This window comes from Falco biarmicus, chromosome 11 (assembly GCF_023638135.1).
Source record: "Falco biarmicus isolate bFalBia1 chromosome 11, bFalBia1.pri, whole genome shotgun sequence".
In the NCBI taxonomy this organism is placed as follows: domain Eukaryota; kingdom Metazoa; phylum Chordata; class Aves; order Falconiformes; family Falconidae; genus Falco; species Falco biarmicus.
In genome coordinates this window covers 32,785,137-32,810,328 of record NC_079298.1, presented here as the reverse complement: position 1 = coordinate 32,810,328, position 25,192 = coordinate 32,785,137, and the positions used below count along the sequence as shown (strand labels likewise).

General features: G+C 38.2%; 1 protein-coding gene across 6 annotated transcripts in view; it reads left to right on the top strand.

Annotated features, from left to right (window-relative positions):
• The window catches only part of RABGAP1L (RAB GTPase activating protein 1 like), a 254,822-nt gene that overhangs the window by 34,649 nt on the left and 194,981 nt on the right, over positions 1-25,192 (top strand). For all 6 annotated transcript variants that reach the window (XM_056355824.1, XM_056355827.1, XM_056355823.1 and 3 more), the window contains exons 9-12: positions 1,634-1,736; positions 3,393-3,559; positions 9,364-9,508; positions 24,516-24,609. In XM_056355824.1, coding sequence (XP_056211799.1) covers positions 1,634-1,736; positions 3,393-3,559; positions 9,364-9,508; positions 24,516-24,609 — 509 coding nt within the window. The remainder of the gene's footprint in view (positions 1-1,633; positions 1,737-3,392; positions 3,560-9,363; positions 9,509-24,515; positions 24,610-25,192) is intronic.

Genomic DNA, 25,192 nt, shown 5'->3' with positions numbered 1-25,192 from the left:
AGGTGCTCATATTTTTCCAAGGTGCTGAAAATTTTGCATTTATTTTCTTTATTTCAATTTCAATTCTTGCTCTGTTTGATGTATTCTTGTCTTCTACAATCTTCGTTTCTTAGAGTTGCTTCTAAGAGAACTACAAAATAGTATGGTATTTTCTGTGATAATATCAATTTACTTTCACACTGTGGATAAGAACATCCCTTTTCAACTCAAGAAGTGCTTTAGTTAAACCAATCAAACATTTTGTGGCTATGCAGTTATCCCAGTTTTGTCTAGTCCATTTTATTCATGTTGATGATTCTAGCTATCAGTTCTCTTCTCAGACTCTTTTATTTACCTGTTTGTATCTACTAGCTCATTTTTCCTGGTTTTATTGGCTGACGTTATTTCTGATTTTCCGTTTTTATTATTTGATTAGAAAATCAAATAAATGAGAGTTATGGAGTGTAATGAATTGGCTTCTATAAATCTATGCAACACTTCTTTACTGCATGGACTGTATATTTGAATTCCTGTCTTTAGTGCACCTATAATTCTATTTACATTTACATTCCAGGTGCATTTAACTGCTAGATGTAATGGCTTATTAGTTCATTTCTTGGCTATAGCATATGCATATAAATTTGTGTTTTCCTTTCAACCCCCTTTCTCCCTCTTTAAATCTGGAGAACTCGGTCACTCTTACTGCTCTACCACAAATTGGATTGCAGAGTAGGAATGTCAGTCTCCTTTCAGCTATAAAGTGGCTACCCTTACAAGCCTGTCAGATCCATAGGAACTGTCCCAGAAAACTTCAAGAGCCATGTACTTGCCTCATACTAGTAATGGCTCATATGTGCAGGTCATGTACTTTGATTATTCCCAGCAGGTCTCTAAGAAATATTTTTAGAAGTAACAGATGTGTAGCAAAAGATTATCTTAACCAGATTTAGAGGCGTTACAATTAATACTAACTTCATCATATGTGCCTGTTTTGACTTTATCTGCATTTTGTCCTGAATGTAAGTAGAGAGCCTGAAATTTGGCTCTTTAAATCTCAAGTTCCTATGGACTGGAATTCCAGTTCATTGGCATACATACAAATGTTAAGTCCATGCCTGAGCAACTCAGGGAGAAATCTGGCAGAGGTATGATTATGGATTGGGAAAACTCAGACTGACCTCTGAGTTAGAGTTGTCAAGGCCTTATTCTATTAAGTTATTTTTGGTTTTGTTTTTTAGTTTTTTGGGTTTTTTTCCTGGATCAATTCTGTGTATGCTGTGGGGCTAGTTTAATTTTATGGAGTCTCTTGTAATTCATCTTCTCCTAACAACCATCTTGGCTGCTTAGAAAGCAGAGTGGCAGACATCCCACCACACTTTCACGCTTCTGATATGCATTAAAAAAATATGTTGATGAACTATTTTGTCTAAATTTTCTTATGTAATGTTTCTCCTCTCTTCTTCTGAAGTTTCTTCCTTCTCTCCCATTTCCCTGTAACCATTCTCAATCCATTATTTCATATTCTTTATTTAGATTGTGTTGTCTAGAGCAAACACAATCTTACTCTGAAGTTCCTACAACTGTTTCCCCTCCCCATATTCAATCTTTTTGATCTCAAACCATAACTAATAATCCTGTGTGGTTTTGTTTTTAGGAATCCATGGGAAAGAGTTCTGATGGGAAGGCTTATGTAATTACTGGAATGTGGAATCCTAATGCACCCATGTTTCTAGTCCTTAATGAGGAAACTCCTAAAGGTAATTTAATCTAGTTTGTAAATTTGTTTTACCTGACATGGGTTTGGTGTATGTATTTTCTCCTGAGAATAGTGGTGCACATGCCTGAGTACATATGCCCTTATGTTCCAAGAGTCTGTGGGTAGGAACTTTTCTGCATAAATATATGCAACATAGAAATATGAATAATTGTTCATAGAACTGTGTGTTGCTCATTTGGAGATGTTAAATGTCTGGGGCTTATGTGCCTGTTCTCTGGTTATTGGGACTTTTTGGACCTAAGCGTGCAGAAGTTGTTTTCCAGCTTCTGTACTCAGCAAAGCAGTATAAATAGTAGGCATTGCTATTCTCTTTCTTTTAGTTTTGAGGTGAGTTGGTTAGAAATAGCATTACATTCCCTTCATCTTGGGGCAGCTGGAAGTGATGCACTGAAGTGCTTGATTATATAGCACCATTTCTTATTGTGAGAATTTATTCTCGATGTGATGTAAAAGGTTTGAATGCAAATCTGGCGTTCGTGAACTCTGCCTTGGGATAGGAAGCATCAGGTGCTTAAAGGCACATTCGAGTATGTACAGCCAGTGTCACTGCTGTTGCTGATGGATTTTCAAACCATCAAACCACATTATTTCTTGTAGCATATAGGCAAAGTGCAGCTCAACACAGTTTCCATTTTACGCTCTGACTTTGTGTGTGTGGTGTGGTTTGGTTTTGTGATGTGGGGCTTTTTCTTTCTTTTTTCTTCTTTTTCTTAAATTTATTTCTTAAATGCTCGCTTTCCTCTTTGGTCTGATAAGACAAGAGATCCTAGGGGTTTGTACTGTCTGGTTCTAAGTGTTACTTTAAAAATCTGTGCTTCCAGCAAGAGAGCTATTGGCTGTGATGCAACGTAGTGGTTACTACCTCTGTCTGAGTGTTGCCAGAAGCAGCAAACCTTTTTTTGCACTGTAAACCTGCAGAATACACTTGGTGTGTTATCAGTCTTGTCCTCTGGTCAGCTGATCCTGCATTCTCCTTGAAAAAGTTGGAGTTATGCTTCAAGTATCAGGAAGATGGAGCTATTACAGGTTAAGATTACTGATCCATGCTTTGCTTCAAAAATATGTTTTGCTGCTATGAGGAGTGTCTGACCCTGAGAGTGGGATTGGGAGGTGTAAGATGTTTTGAGTCCTTTTAACTGATAGGGTATCAGCACAGACAAAAAATGTTGTGAATTGTTTTTCAGTGTTGTGAGAGGATAAACAATGCTTTAGGAGATCCTTGACATTGATTTGCTATACATGAATACATATATATATATTTTTTTTTTCCGATAGCAGTAAGTACACTTTAAAACACGACCTTATCCTGTGCATGTTCCTTTTCTCTGAAGGGGATTAGAATCTTCATGGTGTTTACTTTGCATGGCATTTTGCTCCTGTCTTTAAAACAAAGACATACTGCCTTTGTTTTAAAAAGTTATCAGAGTCACTTTGTATGCTGTTTAACGCGTATTCTCATTCTATACAGCAGGCATATAGGGTGTAAAACTCAGATAAATAAAATAGGTGCAATAGAATCAATAATTCTGTAGAAGGGGTCTTCGATCTGAAAAACTGATTACTTTTGTCATTTGTTGCTTTGAGAAATGTGAACTTTGACTTATTTGTTTGTATGTGACTTATTTTTGTGTTTTAGATAAGTGTGTATTCATGACTGTGGCAGTGGATATGGTTGTTACTGAAGTAGTAGAGCCAGTTCGGTTTTTGCTGGAGACTATTGTGCGTGTGTATCCTGCCAATGAACGCTTCTGGTACTTCAGCAGAAAAACCTTCACAGAAACTTTTTATATGAAGCTAAAACAGGTAATGCATGTTTGTTTTTTAAAGCAAAGTTGATGCTGGTAGCATTTTTTGTCTGTCTTAATTTGGCCTTTATAAAAGCTAGCATGACACCTGCACCTCAGTAGTTTGTTTCTTTTAACTGTTTGTTTTTGAGATGCTTAAATGCGTAATGGTTGTGGAACCTGTATAAATGTCCTGTGCCTATGTGTCACGGATTAACCCAGCTGACAACTAAGTCCCGCACAGCGACTCATTCGCTCCCCACCTGGTGGGATGGAGGAGAGAATTGGAAAGCTAAAAGTGAGAAACCATGTGAACTGAGATAAAGACAGTTTAACAGGTAAAACGAAAGCTGTGTGCACAAGCAAAGCAAAACAAGGAATTCGTTCAGCACTTCCCATTGGCAGGCAGGTGTTTAGCCGTCCCCAGGAAAGCCGGGTTCCATCATGCATAACAGTTACTTGGGAAGACGAAGTGCCATGCCTCCAAACATCCCCTCACCCTTCTTTCTTCTTTCCCTAGCTTTATATGCTGACCACGATGTCCTGTGGTCGGGAATATCCCTTTGGTCAGTTGGGGTCAGCTGTCCTGGCTGTGTCCTCTCCCAACATCTTGTGCTGGGGGTGGTGTGAGAGGCAGAAAAGGCCTGTGTAAGCACATACAAACACTGTTTCCAGCACACATCCAAAACATAGGCCGATACTGGATGCTGTGAAGAAAATTAACTCTACTCCAGCCAAAACCAGCATGCTATGTAAACTCAATTATAATGAGTCATAAGTCCATAAGTCATTGGCTTTGTGGGCTTAAACAATTTTGAACCTACCTATTGAATTCTTTATAGTTTCATGGCCTGTGTGCAGATATCTAAAGCCAAGTCCATTTGGTTGGTAAATTTGGGAAATCACTATTCCAATTTTTCACTCTAAAATCAACTATTATGTAAGAAGGGGAAATCCTGGCTGCTGAGAGGTGGCTGTAAGAATAAGAAATAACTGGTTTTCTAAAACTCTTTTCTCTGAAGTATTTCAGTTTGTCAGTCCCTAGGAGTTTGGCTTTGTAGCCAGGTTGTGCAAACACTGCTCAATTCTACAGAGGGGAGGAGTGGTTAAGGTAAAGCTTAATGTATAGTTGTGTATTCCCTTTTATGTCAGCTTTCCCAGTCCTGTGCTTGTGTGATTAATGTGCATTTATTTCTTCCTGAAGTACTGAAAGATGATATATCCGTCTCATCTGGTAATGTTTCTTGAATAGTTATCTGTTGAGCAGGATCATCAAATGGTTTGGATTGGAAGGGACCTTGAGGACCATCTAGTTCCAGCCCCTTGCCATGGGCAGGGACTCCTTCCACTAGACCAGGTTGCTCTGAGCCCTGTCCAGCCTGGCCTTGAACGCTTCCTGGGATGGGGCATCCAAAGCTTCTCTGAGCAACCTATTCCAGTGCCTCACCACCCTCACAATAAATCTACCCTCTTGCAGTTTAAAACCATTCCCCTTGCCCTGTTGCTACAGGCCCTTGTAAAATGTCTGTCTCCATTTTTCTCATAACTGCCCTTTTAAGTATTGAAAGGCTGCCATAAAGTCTCCCTGGAGCCTTCTGTTCTCCAGGCTAAGCAACCCCAATTCTTTCAGTTTGACTTCATAGGAGAGGTCCTGCAACCCTCTGATCATTGCTGTGGCCCTCCTGTAGACTCATTCCAACAGGTCCATATCCTTCTTATGTTGGGGGCCCCAGAACTGAATGTGGTACTGCTGGTGGAGGGGAGAATCACCTCGTTCAACCTGCTGGCCATGTTTGTTTTGATGCAGCCCAGGACATGGTTGGCTTTCTGGGCTGCAAGTGCACATTGTCAGGTCATGGGGGTGCTGGTGGACAAAAAGCTCAACAAGTCCTCCTCCTCAGGGCTACTCTTAATCCATTCTCTGCCCAGCCTGTGTTGATACTGGGGGTTGCCCTGACCCAGGTGCACAGGACCTTGCACTTGGCCTTGTTGAACTTGATGAGGTTCACATGGGCCCACCTCTCAAGCCTTTCATGGTTCCTTTGGTTGGCATCCCTTCTCTTCAGTGTGTCAACTGCATCACACAGCCTGGTATCATCAGCAAACTTGCTGAGGGTGCACTCAATCCCACTGTCCATGTCACTGACAAAGATGTTGATCAGCAGTGGTCCCACTATGGACCCCTGAGGAATGCCACTTGTCACCAGTCTCCTCTTGGACATTGAGCCATTGACCAAAACTCTTTGAGTGTGACCATCTAGCCAATTCCTTATTTTCCAAGTGGTCCACCCACTTCAATGCTGAAGTCTCTTCTGTTTTTGGCATTGTGAGGTACATAAAGTATCTCTGCCTACCCATTAGCATTGTAGGATGATGTGCAAGTGCATGCTCCTGCAGCAGCTGGTGACTTGCTTTCTCTAAAGGCTTCTGTTGTGGTGTTGGTTGAAAATGTGAACAGCAGAAGCGTACTGTGCCATTTGTATTGGAATAGTGTCCATCATCTTTAACTAATGAAACCAAAGAGCGGTGATTTAATTTTACTTAGCCTAATGGGAATCTTTGGGTTGTTGTCTTCCTGTGGGGTATAGTAATAGGTCTGAAAAAGCAAGCTATGTTGATATTACATGGCAAAAGTGCTGCTGTGTTTAACAGTGAGTAAATAAATCTCATGCAATGATGTTTCTGTATTTCTTCTAGAGATTAGCATAGCAACTTAGAATTTAAGAAAATCTGGGAAAACCAACTGTCATATGCAAATGTTGAGATGATCTACGTTTTGAATTTAAAGAAAATACACTTGAAAATATTACATTCTCAGCTGTTTGATACTTATCTATAATCAGTTAAGCTTTCCTTTTAAATCACTTACAACTGTACCATTTTAAATTGAGTAACATGGATGCTTTCTTTTTTTCTTTCTCACCCCTTATAATGTGACAAACACATGTGCCTCCCCTCTCTGAAGAAACACATGCATTTCTTCCTGCCGTAAAATTCTGAGGAGCTGTTCCACAGATTTTTGGGAAACAAATGCTTTTAATCTTTGTAATCTTTCTATAAGAAGAGGTCCTGATTATGGATGACAGGATCTCTCTGGTTCACCTGTTGCAAGTCCTTATTTAGCTGATTATCTATTGGACAGGACTATTGCAATAGCTGTTCCTGCCCTGCCAATACTGTGAAAGGCACTGTACCTCAGGGCACTCTTCCTCCTGGGAGAATAACATTGCAAACAGCACTGGGATCAGCCATTTGTGACCTTTTTGGGAAAGCAGTTGAGCATAAGTAGACTCTAGGGAATATAACAGCAGATTAATATCAAAAGCCTCAGCTCCAAAGAGAGGTGGCTTCTCTGTGCAGGACAATGAGTCCTGTAGTATAATTTTGTGCTGATGTAAAATCCTGACGATAATGCTGTCCGTCATTGTGCAAATTTAGCATGTTTGACTGTGGGTGAGAAATTCATGCGTGCAGTCTGCCCAGTTTAAGTTCTCGCATGCAGGGCCCTTGCAGGAGACTTCAGATCTGGGCTGTCTCAGGAACGTGCCCATTCCACTAAGGAAGCATCCATCACTTATGTCCCAAAAGAAAGGAAGCAATAAAATGGCATTTTCCTACAAGGGGTAAATGGGACTTGTCTGTATTAGCAGAGTGAAATCAGAATTCTTCCAAGGAAGGATTCAGGTAGATTTAATAGTCTGAACCAAGACTGGTTGAAGTGCAGTCAGTTACGAGGAATGACATAAATGCAGGTTGCTGCATGATTTAGATTGTTTTATCTATCTATCTATCTATCTTGCTATGTTACTCATGCACATTTTCATCACTAGAACATGATCCTTATAAAGGTGGATTCCTGTAGATAGCAAATTTCTGCTTCAGAAAAAAACCCAAAAACCCCAAATTATTTGCATTGTATGGGGAGACATCTTGCAGTTAACTAGAACAAGCTGAACACTTGTAATTCTTGTAACATGCAACAAAATCCACAGCACCTCACAGCTTATTCCCTCAAAAATAAAGGCTATAGATAGCAATGGTTAATAATATTAGTGGCATCAATACTTCATTGATTTAACCAAGTACTTTGTAATTACTTGATAGTGGTGTTCTGTGAGAATAGAACAGGCATAATGGTGCTAATATCGTCCCGCTAAATGTTACAAAATGCAGGGTATTTATGCCTACACCCTGAATGAAGTTCATTAAGTTGACTTAATGAGAAGTTCAGTCAGCAAAACTGGCTGATAATTGGAGCCACTGCTTCCAAGGAGTATCAGCTTTAAAGGAAACAGAACTGAATGATTAATCTAAAATACAGTAGGGAAGTTTTCTCAGTAAAAAATAATTTGTATTGTATTAGTTCAAGCAGTCCCTATTTAAGCTACCCATCTGCATAATTTCATCAGCTTGTTGCAATTGCAAGTGCTGGTCAGCAGTTCATGTGGATCTCCAGCAAAGGTGCTAATGGAGTCTTTCAACTTTATAATTTTTTTTTTAAATCATGTTTTTTTAAAACACATTGAATATTCTTTCACTGAAATTGTGTTCTTTTTCATGGTTAACTTGATGTTTCTAATATGTGAAAGAAGTTACTTATTTTAACTGGTTAGGCAAGATGCACGAAGAACAAAATAGCACATTTTGGGCTAGTTCATTTAATACAATCATTAGTTTGCAGTTTTATACAACTCCCTACAAATGTATTAATCACTCAATAATAATTGTGTTCACAACTGTATCCCAGAGGACAACTAATACTGCTTTTATTTTTAAACTTGCAACTTTGTATCCAGTGCTTAACATGTGGGTAACTAACTCTTTTTCATGTGGAAGCCCATTGAACATGAAAGACTTTGATTGAACGGAACCTTTCCAGTTTGACCTAAAAGAACATAAACAACTTCCCCCTGCCCCCCAGCCTTTGAGGTAGTTTGCCTTGAAAGCTAGCAAATTCCTAGAGAGACAGATTTGGAAGAAAAACTGCTTTTACAGAACAAAATTATTTCCACTGATCTCAAATTATTTCTGATGTCAAATATATATATTGTTACAGATACCACATGCAAATTTCCAAGTTAATGTAACTGTTAGATTGACAGATGATTTGTCCACGTGCACACACACACACATATATAAAAGTAAAGAACAAAAAATAACCTTAGGCTACAAACACAAATTTCATAGCTAGGTACAGCCAATACTTTTCCCTGTTGAAAGCAGTATATTACAAATTATGCTCACTGGAAGAAGTATGATTTTGTTCTGTTTTTTAATGAGTAAAACACTACAAAGGAGCTTTTCACAATTTATGGCTTTCAAAAAGCATGAGGTTTTGTTTCTTCTTTAGTCTTGTCTTTACCTACTAAAACCTCTTACCATTAATTAAACACACACATACACCTCAACCTCAGGCATTCCATTCCTGTGTCTGTGATGTCAGTTACTCAGATATTTTTCCTGTTCTTAGCTTTTTTTTTCGCTGCGGTTTCTCTTTGACCTAATCTCATTGTAGCTATTTAAAATGAGAAGCTTTTTTTATCATTGTTCTGAACAATACTTAAAATGGTTTTTTAAGAGGGAGCTTTGGAAATAATGCAGTTTTATTTATATTTCCTACCTATAAAACTTGGAGAAACAGAGCTGTCAATTATTGCCAGTCTGCATGTGCCATTGCAAAGATATCTGAGGGAGCCTTGCCCAAACTATTGTTTAGCCTTGTTAGGAGATTTGTTTGTATGTGTTTAGGTTTGGTTTTGGCATGCTCTTAGAACTGTGTTTATCACCAGTGGGGACCTAATACATACACGATTTTTCTTTTAGTCTGAAGGAAGGAGCCACGCAAGTGCTGGGGATGCAATTTATGAAGTTGTTAGTCTACAAAGAGAATCTGCGAGAGAGGAAGAATTGGTCAGCCCAACAAGTGGAGGAGGGCCTATGTCATCGCAGGAGGATGAGGCAGAAGAAGGTAAGGATAAATGAGCACTTATAGTTCCCATAGGTTGTACTGTCACATTTCTGCTGTTAATTTACTCATTTAATTCTTTCTGTTTGTGTCTGTTAGAAGTACAACTATTCTGGACAAAAAGATCACGTGTAATTTTCTACTAGCAGCAGTTCTTTTTCTTTAGTAATGGTATTTTTACCAACGCATTATTTGGAGTTCTTCCAGTAGCAGCAGCAGACGACGCATGTCCATTTTTTTTCAAAATGTTTCAAAATGTTACTGATGTGCTCTGCTAACAAGATGGAAAACCTTTTTTAGAGAGATTGTCTTCTGATCAGAAGCCATTTGCTTTGAATGTGCTGCTAAAGGACAGCATTGAAATGGGCTTTGAAACGGCAGGCTTTAAATGCCTGTTCGTAAAGAAAACCAACAAAATCCCAATCAGACTCATACCAGGAATTCCCCCACTCCCAGTCGGTCTGCTTAGCATGTGCTTTGTTTTCCCTCATTTATAACTTGGGTTTACCAAAATATCTCCTGGTTCAGGTGGGATCGTGTCAGGGATTGCTGCTGTTCACGGACCCAGTGTATTTACTGCCCCTTCCAAAGCTAACAGTACCTCAGTGTCTCTCCCACTGGTGGTCTTTTTGGTAGGTTGGGATTTTTTTTAAGGCCCTTGGTCTACTCTTGTCTCCCTGTACTCCTGAGGGTTAGCCCATAGCATTCAGAATAGGCTTTATGCCTTTTTTGATCTGGACATCTCATCTACCAGAACTTGTGATCGTTAACAAAATTATTCCTCAGATTTCTGGCACTATTGTGTCAATACTACAAAAAGTCTCAGTTACTACAATTGGAAAAATTCCTTCTTGATTCTTAATTATAGGTAAGTAGTCGGATATTAGTTTATGCAATATGAATCCGAGCCCTGTGATGAATCGGGAGCAGACAGATGCAGTTACATGCTTGCTCTCTCCCAGTTACAAACAAAACCCCCCACCTATCCCAGGTGACACCAGGCTTACAAAACCCACAGCCAAAGTGCTCTTTGGTGAATCAAAAACCTACTGATTCCTTGGGGGAATGGGATGGGCATGGACTATCACCATTATTCCCTCCTTTGTATCAAGTACCACTTCTGAATAGTAAGAATACTATTTTCCCTAAAGGAACTTTTATATTTAATTGGTATTTGGGATTGCTTTACTGTTCATAGCAAGTATTATTTCAGACTTGACATTTGGGTCTTCAGGTTGAGCGTAGTGTAGTTCAACATCTGTGGGTGTTCTCTTGCTGGATGTTTGAGTCGTACAGTCAGAATGTTTTCTGGAGCTTGTTTGATAGGATAGGGTTTAAGTAATTACTTGAATACTTTTTTTTTTTTATATTGCTTCCTACTGGGAAGAGTAAAGCACTGTTCCAGGATTTGATGAATGTAGCACAATTAGTAATAATGTGGATATTGTCCTCTTGATGCTATTGTAGAATGGCTTTGTTTTATTACAGAGTAGAAGTATTCCACTGGGGTATGAACCTAAGTTTAACTTTGCTTTAGCTTCCTAATGCTAGTTTCCATATTTTAAATGTAGATTACTTCCTAGGAGAAGACATTAAAAATATCATGATGTGACTCTGTTCTCATGGAAACTGCATTTAGAGTTCTCTGCCTAGAAGTTATCTATCCTAGTGGATATGCAGGTTAAATGAGTCATTTGCAGTTGTTCTAAATAAATCACTTCATTCTTTTTCTTTCTTTTTCTTTTCAGGGTTCTAATTATGATGATGGGGGAAAAAAAACAAACCCTTGAATTTACAGTGTCTTGTCTTAGCCTTGGAAGAAGGCTTTTTCTTTTCATTATTGTTAAGAATGGCTACCTGGCCATATAGGTTTTTTTTCTGCTTGCAACCTGAGTAGGGCAGGTATGCATTATAAGGACTTCACTATTTCACAAGCCAAAGGCTGGTGTTCCCATTACAGCTATTGCTGATTGTTATCTGTTCTCTCTTTTTTTTTTTTTTCCCTATATATCCTCATATATATCCTACATGCCCACCAAATATTACTTAATTTACTTCAGAAGCGCTATATGTTGCAGTTTCATTTGTATAGCAATGCATGCCTCATTTGCACTTTACCTGGTTTCTGTGTACTCTTTGTGTGTGCATACACACAGTTCAGTGGGTTGTCTTATGAGTATATGAATAAAGTTGTTCATAAGAAAGAAGGCATTTTTTTTCAATATTCTTGTTCTTTTTGTTTTAATGAAAGGCCAAACATGATTCCTGCCCTTCACAATAATGATTTAAAATAATTATTATACTAGTGTTAGGCATAGTCCCTTTCAAATATGCAGCAACTGCATATAGAAAGCTGTGATCCTATGTTCCCTAAGTAACGTTACTAGTTTTTAATATTATTTTCTCATTTTAGCTTTATTTTTCATCTGAACAGCTATATAAAAAAACTAAGATCTCTGCGAAGATTGTGCAATAGCTACTTGGGGATCTTTCAGGTCAACCTCATTTTTTTTTAAAAAAAATATTAACATTGTAATAGATATTTCTGGCAACCCAGTCATCTAAGGTTCCTTGCTTTAGAGATAATAATTCTAAAATATAATTAATATTAATGATTTCTTGTCAAAACCTAGGATGTAAAGTACGCTCCTTGATAAGAAGTTTTCTGTTAAATTCAGAACATAATTTTAAAAGATCTATAATGAGGAAATTCTTACATTTTGTGGAAAGGGTTCACATAAAGTGGATGTAAGTTTCAATTTTTATCAATAAGCAGAAATGTTCACTATTAATGTTTAATTTTAAGTAGAACTTTGTAACAAGGTGCAGAGCACAATTGGTTGAACTAATTTTTCTCCTTTTTGGAGTGTTAAGAGTAAGTGAGAACATGTACAGAAGTGATGGTTTGTATAGTGCATTATTCAAAAAAGACAAAGCTGCACAGAATGTTTTTATCATAACGTCATTCTATGGCAGGATGAAATGGCTGGCTGCATGTGTGAGCCAGAGGATTGGAGAAAATTGCTTTCCAGCAGAAGCATTTGCCAGGAGAATGTAGTCCTAGAAACAAAGGAGAAGGGGGAGAAAAGGTTGGCTTCTTTTAGCAGCAGTGCATACTTAGACCATATATGAAATGACAACCTTCCATTTGCTCTAATATTTCTATTCCTTTTTTTTTTTTAACTATAATATAGTATTTTAGGAGAATACTAGATATAACTCCATTTGAGTTTCTTCTTGAATCAGAATAATGTTGGAAGGGTAAGGATCACTGTAAGTGGGAGCAATTCTGTTTAAAAACAGAAAATAGACTTTAAACCAATTGTATCTGAGTTGCACATTATTTTTAACCCCCCTGAAGTTTTATGTGATCCCAGGTGTCTGGTTACTAGCTCTTATTCCAATCCATAAATTGCCTGCAGAGCAAACTCGGAATGTTTAGCAGATGTCCTGAAAGAGCTAATTCATGATAGGTAAAAGATAACATGCTTACCCAGTCTCCAAAAAGAAGTTTCTGAGCATGATTTATAGATTGTCTCTAGAACACTCTCAGATGACTTCCAGGAATACAGTGTTACTTGGATTTGTGTTTTTATTTACTTGCAACAATACATTTCTTGATGGGTTAGATACTACTTTTCTGACAGCTAGGAACTGGATAGGGATGCAGTTGACAGCATAGTGGATACTGATCCATGAACAGTGGACTTAAACTGAGAAAATTCCTATTGAAATGTGTTTGGTGTTTAGTTATTGGCCTTTAATAATAAGAGATTATATACAAATATGAATCTGTAGAAGTAAGAAAGAAGAGCAAAAGAGAAAAAAATAACAAACTCAAGAGGGTGGTACTTTATCTCTGTGTTCTCTCTAGCCATATTAACTCTAAGAAAAAGAGATATTATACAGTAGAAAAATTAACATGAGGTATGGAAACTCAGTGTGGAGATGGTGAAGTCTGACAATGAGAATAGAAATGAAAGGACAGAGGACCCTGAAAGCTTCAAAGAAATCTGTGTGACGTTTTGGATGGCACAAAAAGATGATGTGTACAGTAGATAAGGAGTGGGCAATACTAAATGATTGGAGATGATCAGCCAGACTAAATTAGGATATTGTGTCAAATGTTGTGGGTGGTAGAGCCCGTTTTTGGGATTCAGAAAAGCAAAGGAGTAGAGGTGGTGGTGTTTTAGGAGTCAGAACTATTGAGAGTATTTTGTGATAAAATAGGGGTTTACGATAAGGGATAGTGTGAAAAAATGAGGATGACTGAGTGAGAACAACAACATTAGTAGTGTAGAAATACTCCACTCTGCCTTTTTATCCAAATTAAAAATAGCTTGTTGGAATTCATAGGAACTGTTTGTTATCGTAATCCAATACAGAGTAACCTTGGTGGGTCCTAAACAAGATCAATTAAATCTGCATTGGAGTCTTTTTGCTATATCCATAAAAATGAACTAAAACTTTATAAACCCTAAATTCATTAGGTTATTTGGCTAGTGGCTGTCTTCAGACAAGAGCTCTTTGCTGCAGTTCTATTAAGAGATGAGTTGGAAAATACAAGCGCATCTGAAGAACGCCAGAAAAAATGTGATCCCTTCCTTAGTACATGAAAAAATCCTGAGTGCAGAAGACTCTGGTTCTTTTAATATGCTCTGAATGGTAACAATTCTTGTTGATACCTACACTTGTATTTAAATTTGTTCAGGCAAGTATGGCCTTTCTGTTAAAAGGCAAGTATTTGAAATTGAATTCGAAGCACTTTTATGGGTTACAGAAGTATTTAATGAAATTGCAGGGTTGTATATGAAATGGAATAACAGGGACTTTTAAGGTTATTTCTGTTCCAGATGTGTGGGGAGAGGGAAGTACAGGGAAGGTTGCTTGCCTGTGGCTCTGGTTCTTTCCTGTCCTCTAACCTAGATTACTATTGGAGTTCACTTGTAAACTAGGTTTGCAGGCTAGGCCCCTAAGAAATGTGTGACTTGCTCCGAGTATTATATTCCCCTCTTCCTCAGACACACCTGCAAGGTGCACCTGGGAACACATTGTAGGTAGGGATTCTTTCTTTTATAAAATCTGTTGCTCATGCTGACTTTGTGAAGTTCAAGGCAAAATATAATTCCATAATTCTGGCTGGCAGTTCATGAATGCTGCAGGGAAATCTCTTGATGGTTTTGGTTTATTCTTGCAGAATTATGGGAAAAATTACTTTCAGATTAAGGGAGCTTTCAGTTCCTTGGGTACATAGGTGAAATCTGTTTCTTGGATTTCAATCCTTTTTTTAATAACTTACATAAAATCACTTCAAGATTGTGGTACAATGTAGACAATTTTCAGTAATAAATGAGTATGAATTGGTGTTTGCATCTTGTCTGGAAGCAATTACAGATTATTTCAAATGTTTTGGATGCTTTATTTTTAGTAGTGATTACCTTTTCCTTGTCTGCCTATAAACAGTATGGGGTATTTTTGAAAGTAATTTGAAAAAGAATTTGCAATTCTGTCAGTTTATTAGGAATTAGAACTTACTATTGCTAGAGGATCTTCTCAGGTTTGCCATGAGCGCTGTGTTGTGTGGCCCCATGCTAGCACTACTATGCTCATAGCATTTCACATTTCATATAATAAAAAAAATTCTTATTTAACCACTTTGTATAACCACATTATATAGAGATGATTAAAAAGACTTTTCTCAACAGACAGTTTCCCCTGACTTTTTACTAGTCATTGTTAACCTCAGAGTGAGAATCTTGTGGTTTTAGTTTTGGTCACTAGCTTTCGAGTATTTTGTTAAGTCTGAGTATTTTATAATCAGTGCCTTGCATACTACCTTGGCACTTTAAGTAAAAGCCAGGCAATATATATTTTTAATGTGTTTTATAATGGTGATATTTTTATTTGAGTATATCAAATATGGCAGTAGGTACTACTCTACAAATTTGTAGATCAGTAATACAGAGTAAAGAATTGCATTACTTTAGAATTGCAACATCTCAAATTTCATTTTCTTGTGTGTTCTCAAAGATGTCAGTTTTCAGGCAGCACAGTACATGTGGAAGATGTTTATATTTACAAGAATACCTCTGCTGTGCAGCATTTAGTTGGCTTTGTCATCTGTGTGGGAGAAAAACTACTGAACTGAAGTGATGATTTTTCTTCACTCTCTTATTCAGCTTTAAGCATTTGTACATCAAATTTAGATATGTCATGGTGCCTCACTTGTATGTTCACTACACGAAGGTAGAACATTTGCGCATGTTTCTACACTCAGATTTAGATGCACAGTTAAGGTTTATTTTGTCTGACTTTCTTTAATGATTCTTGTCTAATATGACAATAATGAAGGGCCAGTGTAGAAACTATATGACTCAGAACTAAGATATGTTTTTAAATGCAGAATATTTTTTATTGTATTAAAAAGAAAAAGCAGTTTGGCTGGCCATTTCACACAACCAACAGGTTTGTTTCAAAGTGGATGTATGGATCCTTTGAGAGATTTTGCACAGACTTCTTTATAACATGTGAAACCCGTTACTGTATACAGTGAGTGAAAGAGACATCTAATCCCATGCTGTTCTACCCTCTTTCAGAGGTTATCAAATGTAGGGGGTTTGGGGAACCAGATTTTCAGTTACACAGAGAAGCAATTAAATTTGCAGACTGTTTGCAAGATAATCAGAATTTTTGAGATTTGTCAGCATTAGCTTTTGCTTGAGTGATTTGAAGTGAAAAATGTGTACTTACAATACAAAAAAAAAGAGAATTAAGAATAAAAATACTATTTTTTGTTATTACTGATAGCTTTTAGTGAAGACCTGGGGTATCTTTGTCAGTTTTACTCTCTTTATATGTACTTCAGTAGCTGCCAAATTATTTTTTCTTCAAATTAATGATGTAACTTACCTATAAACAGAAGGTTCTTGTAAGCAGAATTCAATGCAAATCATCTTTGTTCCTATTCATAAATCCATATTTTTCTGCTCCTGATTATTGCCTTTCCCTCTAAATTAGAAAATCTACTGAGGATTGTGGTTTCATAAATATATCATTTGGAAGGCACTTTGAAATCTTTTTGTGTTCATTAAAATATTTTGTAATGCACTGAAAAGTTGGACCTTTCTGAAAATCTACCTAATTTAATACTAGAACGAATTTAATGACTTAAACTTTGTTTCACTCTTGTCTTTCCTGGCAAAGCTCTAGTTCATGCTCTATAATTTCCTGTTACCCTATAAATGGAAATCAGCTTTTTTTGTGGCCTTTCTCACGATCCTCTTTCATCTAGTATGTATGGAATGATTCCATGTCAGTAACGTCTATATCTTGTTGCCCTGATAATATGCTGCCAACTTGAGCTCCCCCTTCATTTTTTTGTTCTTCTCCTACATAAAAATCAAACTTCTCATTGTTGAAGTATTCAGATTCTATTCCCACCTATCTTCATGACCTAATTTCCTTCTCCTTCAGGCTGCTCCAACTATATTATTTTTCAGTTCCACCTACTCCTTATTTCACATGTAACAGCTTCTCAATTAAAACTCATTAAAAATGCTTTTTTTCTTCTTCACATCAGTGCTCAAAATCCCACCTGTTCATTTTTATCTGCTATATTAATGCATTTCTACTCATTTTAGGATGTACTTCACTTACTTACTTTCATGCTTGGACTCTCTGAAACAACAGTATAGTTTTCTGCCTTATTTGCCTTTTTTATTAACTGACAAATGAGTTTGACTTCCATGGTCCTGTCATATTCCAGGTGATGTAGTAGATTTCTTTAAGGAAAACTATATAATTGGTGTTAAATGTAGATGAGATGAGAATTGTTTAAAGGAAAATTTTTGAAGTAGGATGCAAAAAAGGGCCCATTCAAAAATAAAAACAACAACCCCTTTTTCACTGTAAAAATGGGAAGATTAAAAACATTCAAGCTATTCAATATGTCAATGTTTGTTGACATGAGTAAGAGTTCTTAACTGGAATCTATTTCCTCAGGCCAAAAAAGGAAAATACCAATAAACATAGTTGTTTTGTTTTCATTTGAAAGAGATTGTTAAGTACCTGATCAGAGAGCGGAACATCTGTGCTATTTGACTTTTTTCTGAGTTGGTTTCTCACAGTATTTTGTTGCAGTCTTCACACAACCTTGCTGCTGTCAATACTAGTGTTCTCCTCTAAGGATGCTCCATGTTCTGTATTTGATAGCCTCGTGCTATCAAAATAAATGAGGGGAAAGAAAAGACTGAGATTTTGTGTCTCTGTGTGTATGGTTGTTTTTTTTTCTGTCGGGTATTTGCTTATGAAAAAGAGTTACTGTGTAAGTAATTCTGTTTTGAACACTTCATGCCTCAGTATTTCTACCTCTCATTGGACACCTCTCATCAAGAAAAAATATAGACCAGCTGGAGGAAAAATCAGAAATGAGTGGAAGTCTGGAGTCCTTTGAGCAAAGCAGCAGAGTTTTTTAAAGAAGAAAGAATAAAGACAGAAATTGGGGGTTTTTTTTTGGAAGTGACATGTGCTAAAATTTTTTAGGAGAAAAAGGTAATTGGCTTAAATTTGCCGTAGAAAAAATTACGTCTGAACTGAGATACAGTCAGGTAGAGTAAGAGTAATGAAGTCCTTGGAATGAACTGCTTAGGGAGGTAACCGCAGGTTTGTAGGGTTAAGTTAGGCAAGTATCTGCAGGACTATATGATCAGGACCTGTGTTCTCTTTAGCCAAGTTCAAGAGTTTGGATAAGCTAGTGGAGCTGTCTCATAAAGCTCATCTTAATCATTCTGTTGCTATCTTGGGAGATAGTCAAAGCCTCTTGTGGTTTTACAGTGTTCCGAATGCGTACAGCCATTTTACTGCGTCTTCTGTGGCACTGCATCAGTTAGAAATACTTTATTATAAAAGCCAAACAAAAACCCCAAACGCATGTTTCCCAACATATTAAGGGTAATTGTTGTCATTCTGAAAGCTTTATTTGTTTTCCACTATTAACAGCCTTTCAGGCTGTTCTGGATCTGACTAAGACCAAAGACGTGCCTCTGCTACATGGAAGGCGGGCCATTTTGGGAAGCATTTTCCAAACTATTGGTTATTGAGAATAATGACCCATAGTTTATTTTGCTAAAGGTGCTGCTAAAGTGCAAAGAGGTCTTTCATATGAACAGTCATGCTTCAGCAAGTTGGGGTCTGTTTTTTAAGGGGGTGGTGGTGTATTGTAAATGGTCAATAGAGTATTGTTACATAATAGGTTAGTGCTGGGCTGCTTAAAATACAACTCTTTGTGCCCAGTCTGCTCATGTAATGAATAATTTATGTAATGGGTGTTTCTACATGGAGTAGACACAAACTTATGTATATCCAGTAGGCTGCCAGTCTTCTTTTCAGTTATATTCTTTTTTAATTTGTTTTTGAATGTCCCTATAGATTTTTGAAAGAGACCACTTTTTACACTTTTATGTTTGTCTGTAGGTATAGTAACAAAACAGCCTGGATCCACAATCTATCATCCAGAGATTCTCCCTCAGCCCGAGTGATATCTGTACAGGCTTCCATATTTCTCTCATGCAAATGGCAAATGTCCAAAAGAAAAAAAGCAAATGCCATTGGGCCAGAAGGAAGTTCCAGGCCAGTCTAACCTTGGTCCCTGGGACTGGTTATGGAGCGAATACTCCTGAAAGTAGCTTCTAACCATGTGAAGGACAAACAAAGTCATTGGGAACAGTCAGCATAGATTTATAAATGTCAAATCATTGTGATCAGCCTCATTACTTTCTGTGACAAGGTGGCCAGTACTGTGGGCGAGGGGCATGTGGTGGACGCTGTATACCTTGATTTTAGCAGAGACTCCCAACACCATTTCCATAGTGTTCTTACCATTAAATCAATGAGGTAGGGGCAGGGTAAGTGAAAAATAATGCGGTTGGAAGGTTGGCTGGACTGGTGGTGTGCAAGAATCAATCAATGGTGCAAAGTCCAGCTGGCAGCCATCGAGTACTGGTATCTTTCAGGTATCAGTATTGGCACCAATGCTGTCAAATGTCTTGTTTAATCACTTATATGGTGGGATCAAGTGCATGCTCAGCAGGTTTGTGGACAACCGCAAACTGGGGGGAGTGGTCCATAGTGCTGGAGGGCAGGGCTCCTACTTGGAGGGACGTGAACAGGCTGGAGAAAGGCACTGGCAGGAACCTCATCAAGCTCAACAACAGCAGGTGCTAAGTCCTGAATCCACAGTATAATAATCCCACAGGACAAGACAGGCTGGACACTAACCAGATAAAAAGTGACTTTTGCTGAAAAGTTCCTGCAGATCCCAGCAAGCGAGAAGTTGAAAATGACTCAGTGGTGTACCCTTGCAGCAAAGGCGGCCAAGTCCACCCTGGGCTGTTCAGCAGAAGCCCAGCCAGCAGCTCCAGGGAAGTGATCCATCCTCTCCCTTCAGCACCTGTGAGACTGCATTTGGAGTACTGCGTCCAGTTTTCGGCTCCCCAGTATAACAGACACTGACACACTGGAGCAAGTCCAGTGGAGGCCACCGAGCTGGCCAGATGGCAGGAGCACATGATGTACGAGGAGGGGTTAAGGGACTGGGGTCAGTTCAGGCTGGAGAACAAAATACACACAGGAGAATCTTATTGCTGTCTACAACTGCTACACTGGAGGACTTGGAGAAGATGGAGGCAGACTCTTAGAGGTGCACAGTAACAGGCTGAGAGGCAACAGACACAAGCTGAGACCTGGGAAATTCTGGTTAGATCAAAGGATGTTTTTGGTGGCTGAGTTGGTTGGTTTGTTTTTAAACCATGAGCATGGTCAAGTAGGAGAACAGGTTGTCCAGAGAGATTCTGCAGTCTCCTTTCCTGAAGTGTTCAAGACTACTCTTGTGTCATGGTTTAACCCCAGCTAAGCCCCACACGGCCACTCCTTCACTCCCTGCTAGTGGAACGGGGGACACAATTGGAAAGGTAAAAGTGAGAAAACTCGTGGGTTGAGAGAAAGACAGTTTAACAGGTACAGCAAAAGCCATGTGTGCAAGCAAAGCAAAACAAGGAATTCATTCTTCACTTCCCATTGGCAGGCAGGTGTTCAGCTGTCTCCGGGAAAGCCGAGCTCCGTTATGCGTAACAGCTACTTGGGAACACAAACACCGTGGCTCTACTTGGGAACACAAACACCGTGGCTCTGAACATTCCCCCTACCCTTCCTCCTTCTTTCCCTAGCTTTTTATGCTGAGCATCACGTCCTGTCATCTGGAATATCCCTTTGGTCAGTTGGCGTCAGCTGTTCTAGCTGTGTCCCCTCCCAGCTTCCTATGCCCGCCAGCCTACACTTGCTCAGGGGCTGTGTGAGAGGCGGAAAAGGCCTTGGTGCTGTTTAAGCACTGCCCAGCAGTAATGAAAACCACCCTGTGTTATCGGTGCTGCTTCCAGCGCAAATCTGAAACACAGGCCTACACTGGATGCTGTGAAGAAAATGAACTACCCCAGCCAAAACCAGCACACCTCCCAAGCAGATCCCTGAGCGCCCTGATCTAGAGGTGCTTGGAGTAGGAGATAGGACTAGATCTCCAGAGGTCTGTTTGAGCCCAGACTATTCTATGATTCTAGGCTGATGTCACACAGAGGGATGCTTTCAGGCTTGTTTTAAATGGAGACTGAGTTCAGGGAGGTTCATGAGGCATCCACAGAGTGAGCTTTTTGTGGATCCCATTGCAATTCACACTGAACAAGTAAACAAAAAACCTGAGACACTTACTGTTACCTATAAGTATTCTTAAAGACTGTGTACGCACATTTACAACCCAGGTTTGCTCCCTTGAGACATCTCCCATCCTCCTCTCATTCTGATGAGGCCCGAAGTTGTATCGAGCAGTTGGTAGGCTCTGAGAGGTCAGGGCAAATAAAGGAGGAAGAGAGAAGTACACAGTACATAGAGGAAGGGATCTGTGGCATTCCCAGCAGAATAAAGCTGGATAAAATCATGCTCTGGCTAATGCTGCTGGCTTATAGATGCTTTAGAATGTGGAAAAAAGTGTATAAAAGTACACCTCGGAGAAGAACATCTACAGTTAAATATCCCTCCCCTTTTTTTTTTTTTTTTTTTTCCTTTCCTCTCCCTCCTCTTAATTTATAACTAAGTGCTTACACAGTTTAGAATATGTAAATAGTCTTTAGAATGCAAACAAAGTAGAGATTTTTAAAGCTGTTTATTCTTTCTCCTTTGCCCTGTTCTATTTTGAAGTTTGACGTTGGTGTCTTTTGAAAGGGAGCATATGGCATTTCTAATTAAGGCCTGTGGTTTTCTGACATATAACTGAATAATACATTCCAAATGCTCTTAAGCCTTCTAGATGAAAGAATTTTCAGGGTTGAAGCACTGTAGCTTTGTGATATATCTTACTGGAGCATGTATGCTATGTAACACTGATCTCCTTAAGAACTTCGAAGAATTTTGCATAGAATACTGCTGGAGTGAGAAAACGAGTTTGTTTCTTTTGTCTGATGTTAGGATTCCTTGGCAAGCTCAGGTTTGGCTCATATAACAACTAGCGTGCTTTGTTTCTGAAAGTATTCAGTGTAGCTTCTTTTTTTAAACATTTCAATCTGGTTGGGTGTTTTGTTCATCTTTATCAGATTTTGTTTCAGGCTGCAAGATTAGTTTGTGTGTATTTTCACCAATAGCTCTTGCAGAGATGCACTGTAGTTCTTTAGTCTCGCCAAAATAATTCATATCTCTCCTTTCAGAATTTTATGCCAGACTGTCTTCCTTTACCTTGAATATGTGAAACTTGTGTGCCATTGTGGTTTATGATAAATTTCTGGTGTGAGCCAGGTTTCTTGAGATTGTTTGTATGTACTAGTATCATTAACCTGTACCTTGTATCTCTGAATGGCCAAGGTGCTCAATCTAAAGAAGGTTTCCTCAGAAATGTTTTCCCTTTGTTTCCATAGGAAATAGAAGGGATGCATTTATAACTGATCTCTTTGACCTAGTTAGGCAAATCAGCAGAGGAGAGAATTTTAAAAATGTAATGCATTTAATTGCTTTAGTTCTTACCAGGCCTGGGTGGTAAGTGAGATTTACCTTTATGGTATTTTTGGTAATGTTAAAATGAAAGGAAAGTTGAGTCTTCAAATGTATTTCATCCACTGGAACTTAATGGGTACCTTTGGTTACTGGAAAACCTTTTATAGTAATATCAAATTTCATTGAAAATGATAAATTTGGGATTTTTAGGTCTTCATATTTCCATCTTTAGATCTAGTGAATGATCTAATATACAAAAGTTTGAGAAACCTTAAAATGAAGTTTCCTGTAGATTTATGATGAATGTGGATGTTTGTTGTTTTTGGTTTTTTCTCAGTTCTAAGGGAAAGCAAATGCATGTTGGTCTTGTAATTTGGAGCCTGTAGAGCTGTGTGAACGGGTTCCAAGTAAAAGAATTTCACTAACCTAATGTTCAGTTCGAAATATAAAGAGATTTCTGATATGCTTCTCTCAGGGCAGTATTTTTGCTGTCAGTTGTCCTTGAAATAAAGTATATGCTATCTTTGTCCTCACAGTTCATTGTCAAATTTAAGCACTAAGGGTATTTTTATTAATGACTTGTATTTGATGGTTGCTGAGACTATAAATTAGAAATACGTAATTGAAGTGACAGTGACAAGAATGAAGACTTAAGAGAATAATTGTACAAGTACCGAAGATCCTCCTCTACCTGAACTACTGCTGTTGGCTATGTAAAGTTGGAGGTGAAGTGTTTAATGTACCTGAGGAATTAAATTAGGTCAGCAACCAGATGTGACTGAGCTGTGTTGAAGAGAGTATCTGAGGGATTTTGGGAGCAGATGTAGCATTGGTCCTCTGGTTTTTGTTTTATTTTAGCTTCTTGAGACAGCTCATTTCATAGGAAAGAGAGGGTCTCCGAGGTTGCAGACATCTAAAGTGTCCATAGCTTCAGAAGCCTCTGAGGGTAACGGGGCTGTTGCAGTGCCTCTTTTCTCTTTAGGTTGTGTTTCATAGGAAAGATGCTGAGGATTGGGGCCCTGTCAGTGTTTGTTGTTGATGACCTTGTACTCAAGTTTAATTTTTAGCAGTATTTTATTCAGATGAAACTGGGAAAATTCTGAATAATTGCAAAACCATATTCACATGAAGAGCTGCTCTAAAGAGTTGGACTGTTGAGCTTCCTGTGGACAGCTACATAGACCCATCAGCAGACACTTGGAAATGGGTGGTTACTTGAATTGGGTGGTTATTTGAGCGCACAACCCAGGCTCACAGTACCCTTCTGGTTTAGTGTATTAGTCATATGACATATATTCCTCCATAACTGTTTTATTCTTAACACTTACGAGGTTACTTTTCCATTTGAAGATTTTTTTTTTGTGTTCCATGCAATATGATCTTTAATGTCACAGTGGTGTTTTTGCTGCTCCTCCATAAATAAAATTTTTTTCAATAAAAAAATAGTTTCAATAAAAAAAAGTTATTTTGTGGCTCTGAGTAGGCTTCCTGAGCTCAGAGTATCACACAAGAGCAGAATGGCGCCTAAGGTATGCAGTGTAATGAAGCAGCATTATGTACTATGCTTAGGAGAGTTCTCTTCCATGTGAAGTCTGGAGTGGATGTGACTTTTGCATAATACTGCATTGTGAGTTTTCATTAAATGGATGGTTGACAGCCTTGAATCTTTTCTCACAATAATGTTTTTCTAGATCCTAGCCCTTTTTCCTGTACCGGTGCTGTGAATTATTCCCTAGTCTTGTTCTTTTAAACTTCACGGTAACTTTATTAATACACTTACTTTGTCAGGTCTGCTAAACATTCTTTATGGTTCCACTAATATTTTCTGTCTTTTTGTGGTTTTAAAACTGATATGTCAGTGAGAAGAATTTGTCTGAGACCTATATGTATGCATCTTTAATGTCTGTTCTCTTTGGTAAATCTGCGCATGCTTTTGTTTTCCTTTTTTTCTTTTTTTTCTTTTTTTTTTTTCCTTTTGCAGAGAGTGATAATGAACTTTCCAGTGGCACTGGTGATGTGTCAAAGGATTGTCCTGAGAAGATTTTGTACTCCTGGGGAGAATTACTGGGGAGATGGTAATATTTCATTTCTTAAATTTAGATTTTGCATACTAACCTTGCCTTTGTTTTATGACACTAGGCTTTTTGAACAGGAGGTTTGAAGTTCTTTAGCTTATACAGTTTAAAAATTAAAATACAAAACAAACCAAAGTGTGGGGTTTTTTTAAACCTAGTTTAAAAGGGACTGGTAAATTCTCTTATTTTAACTTGCAGTTATTTGACAAATCTCTCACAGCATCTGCAAAAGTCTTGTTCCTTCAGTGTTTGAGAAATGCCTGTGTATGCTTACACTGCAGGTGTGAGTGGTCAAATGCAGAACTTTCTGGCCACCTGTGTTCCTTGGGGCTGAATGTTAAGCTCTCATGAAACTCAGTGCTAGAATAGAAAAGAGAGCAACTCCAGTCTATCCTATACAAGCCATTTCTGCTAGCTGACGTACATTTAGTTGATTGATTTGTTTAGAAGTAGTCTTTTTTTCCCCTTTTCCCACCCCCCACAATGTGCTATATGTAAGCACTTGAAAAGTAATTCTAGAAAGACTGTGATCCTTACTGAAACTGTTTTTGTTGGAGAGTAAAAGGAAGAATATTTGTAAGCC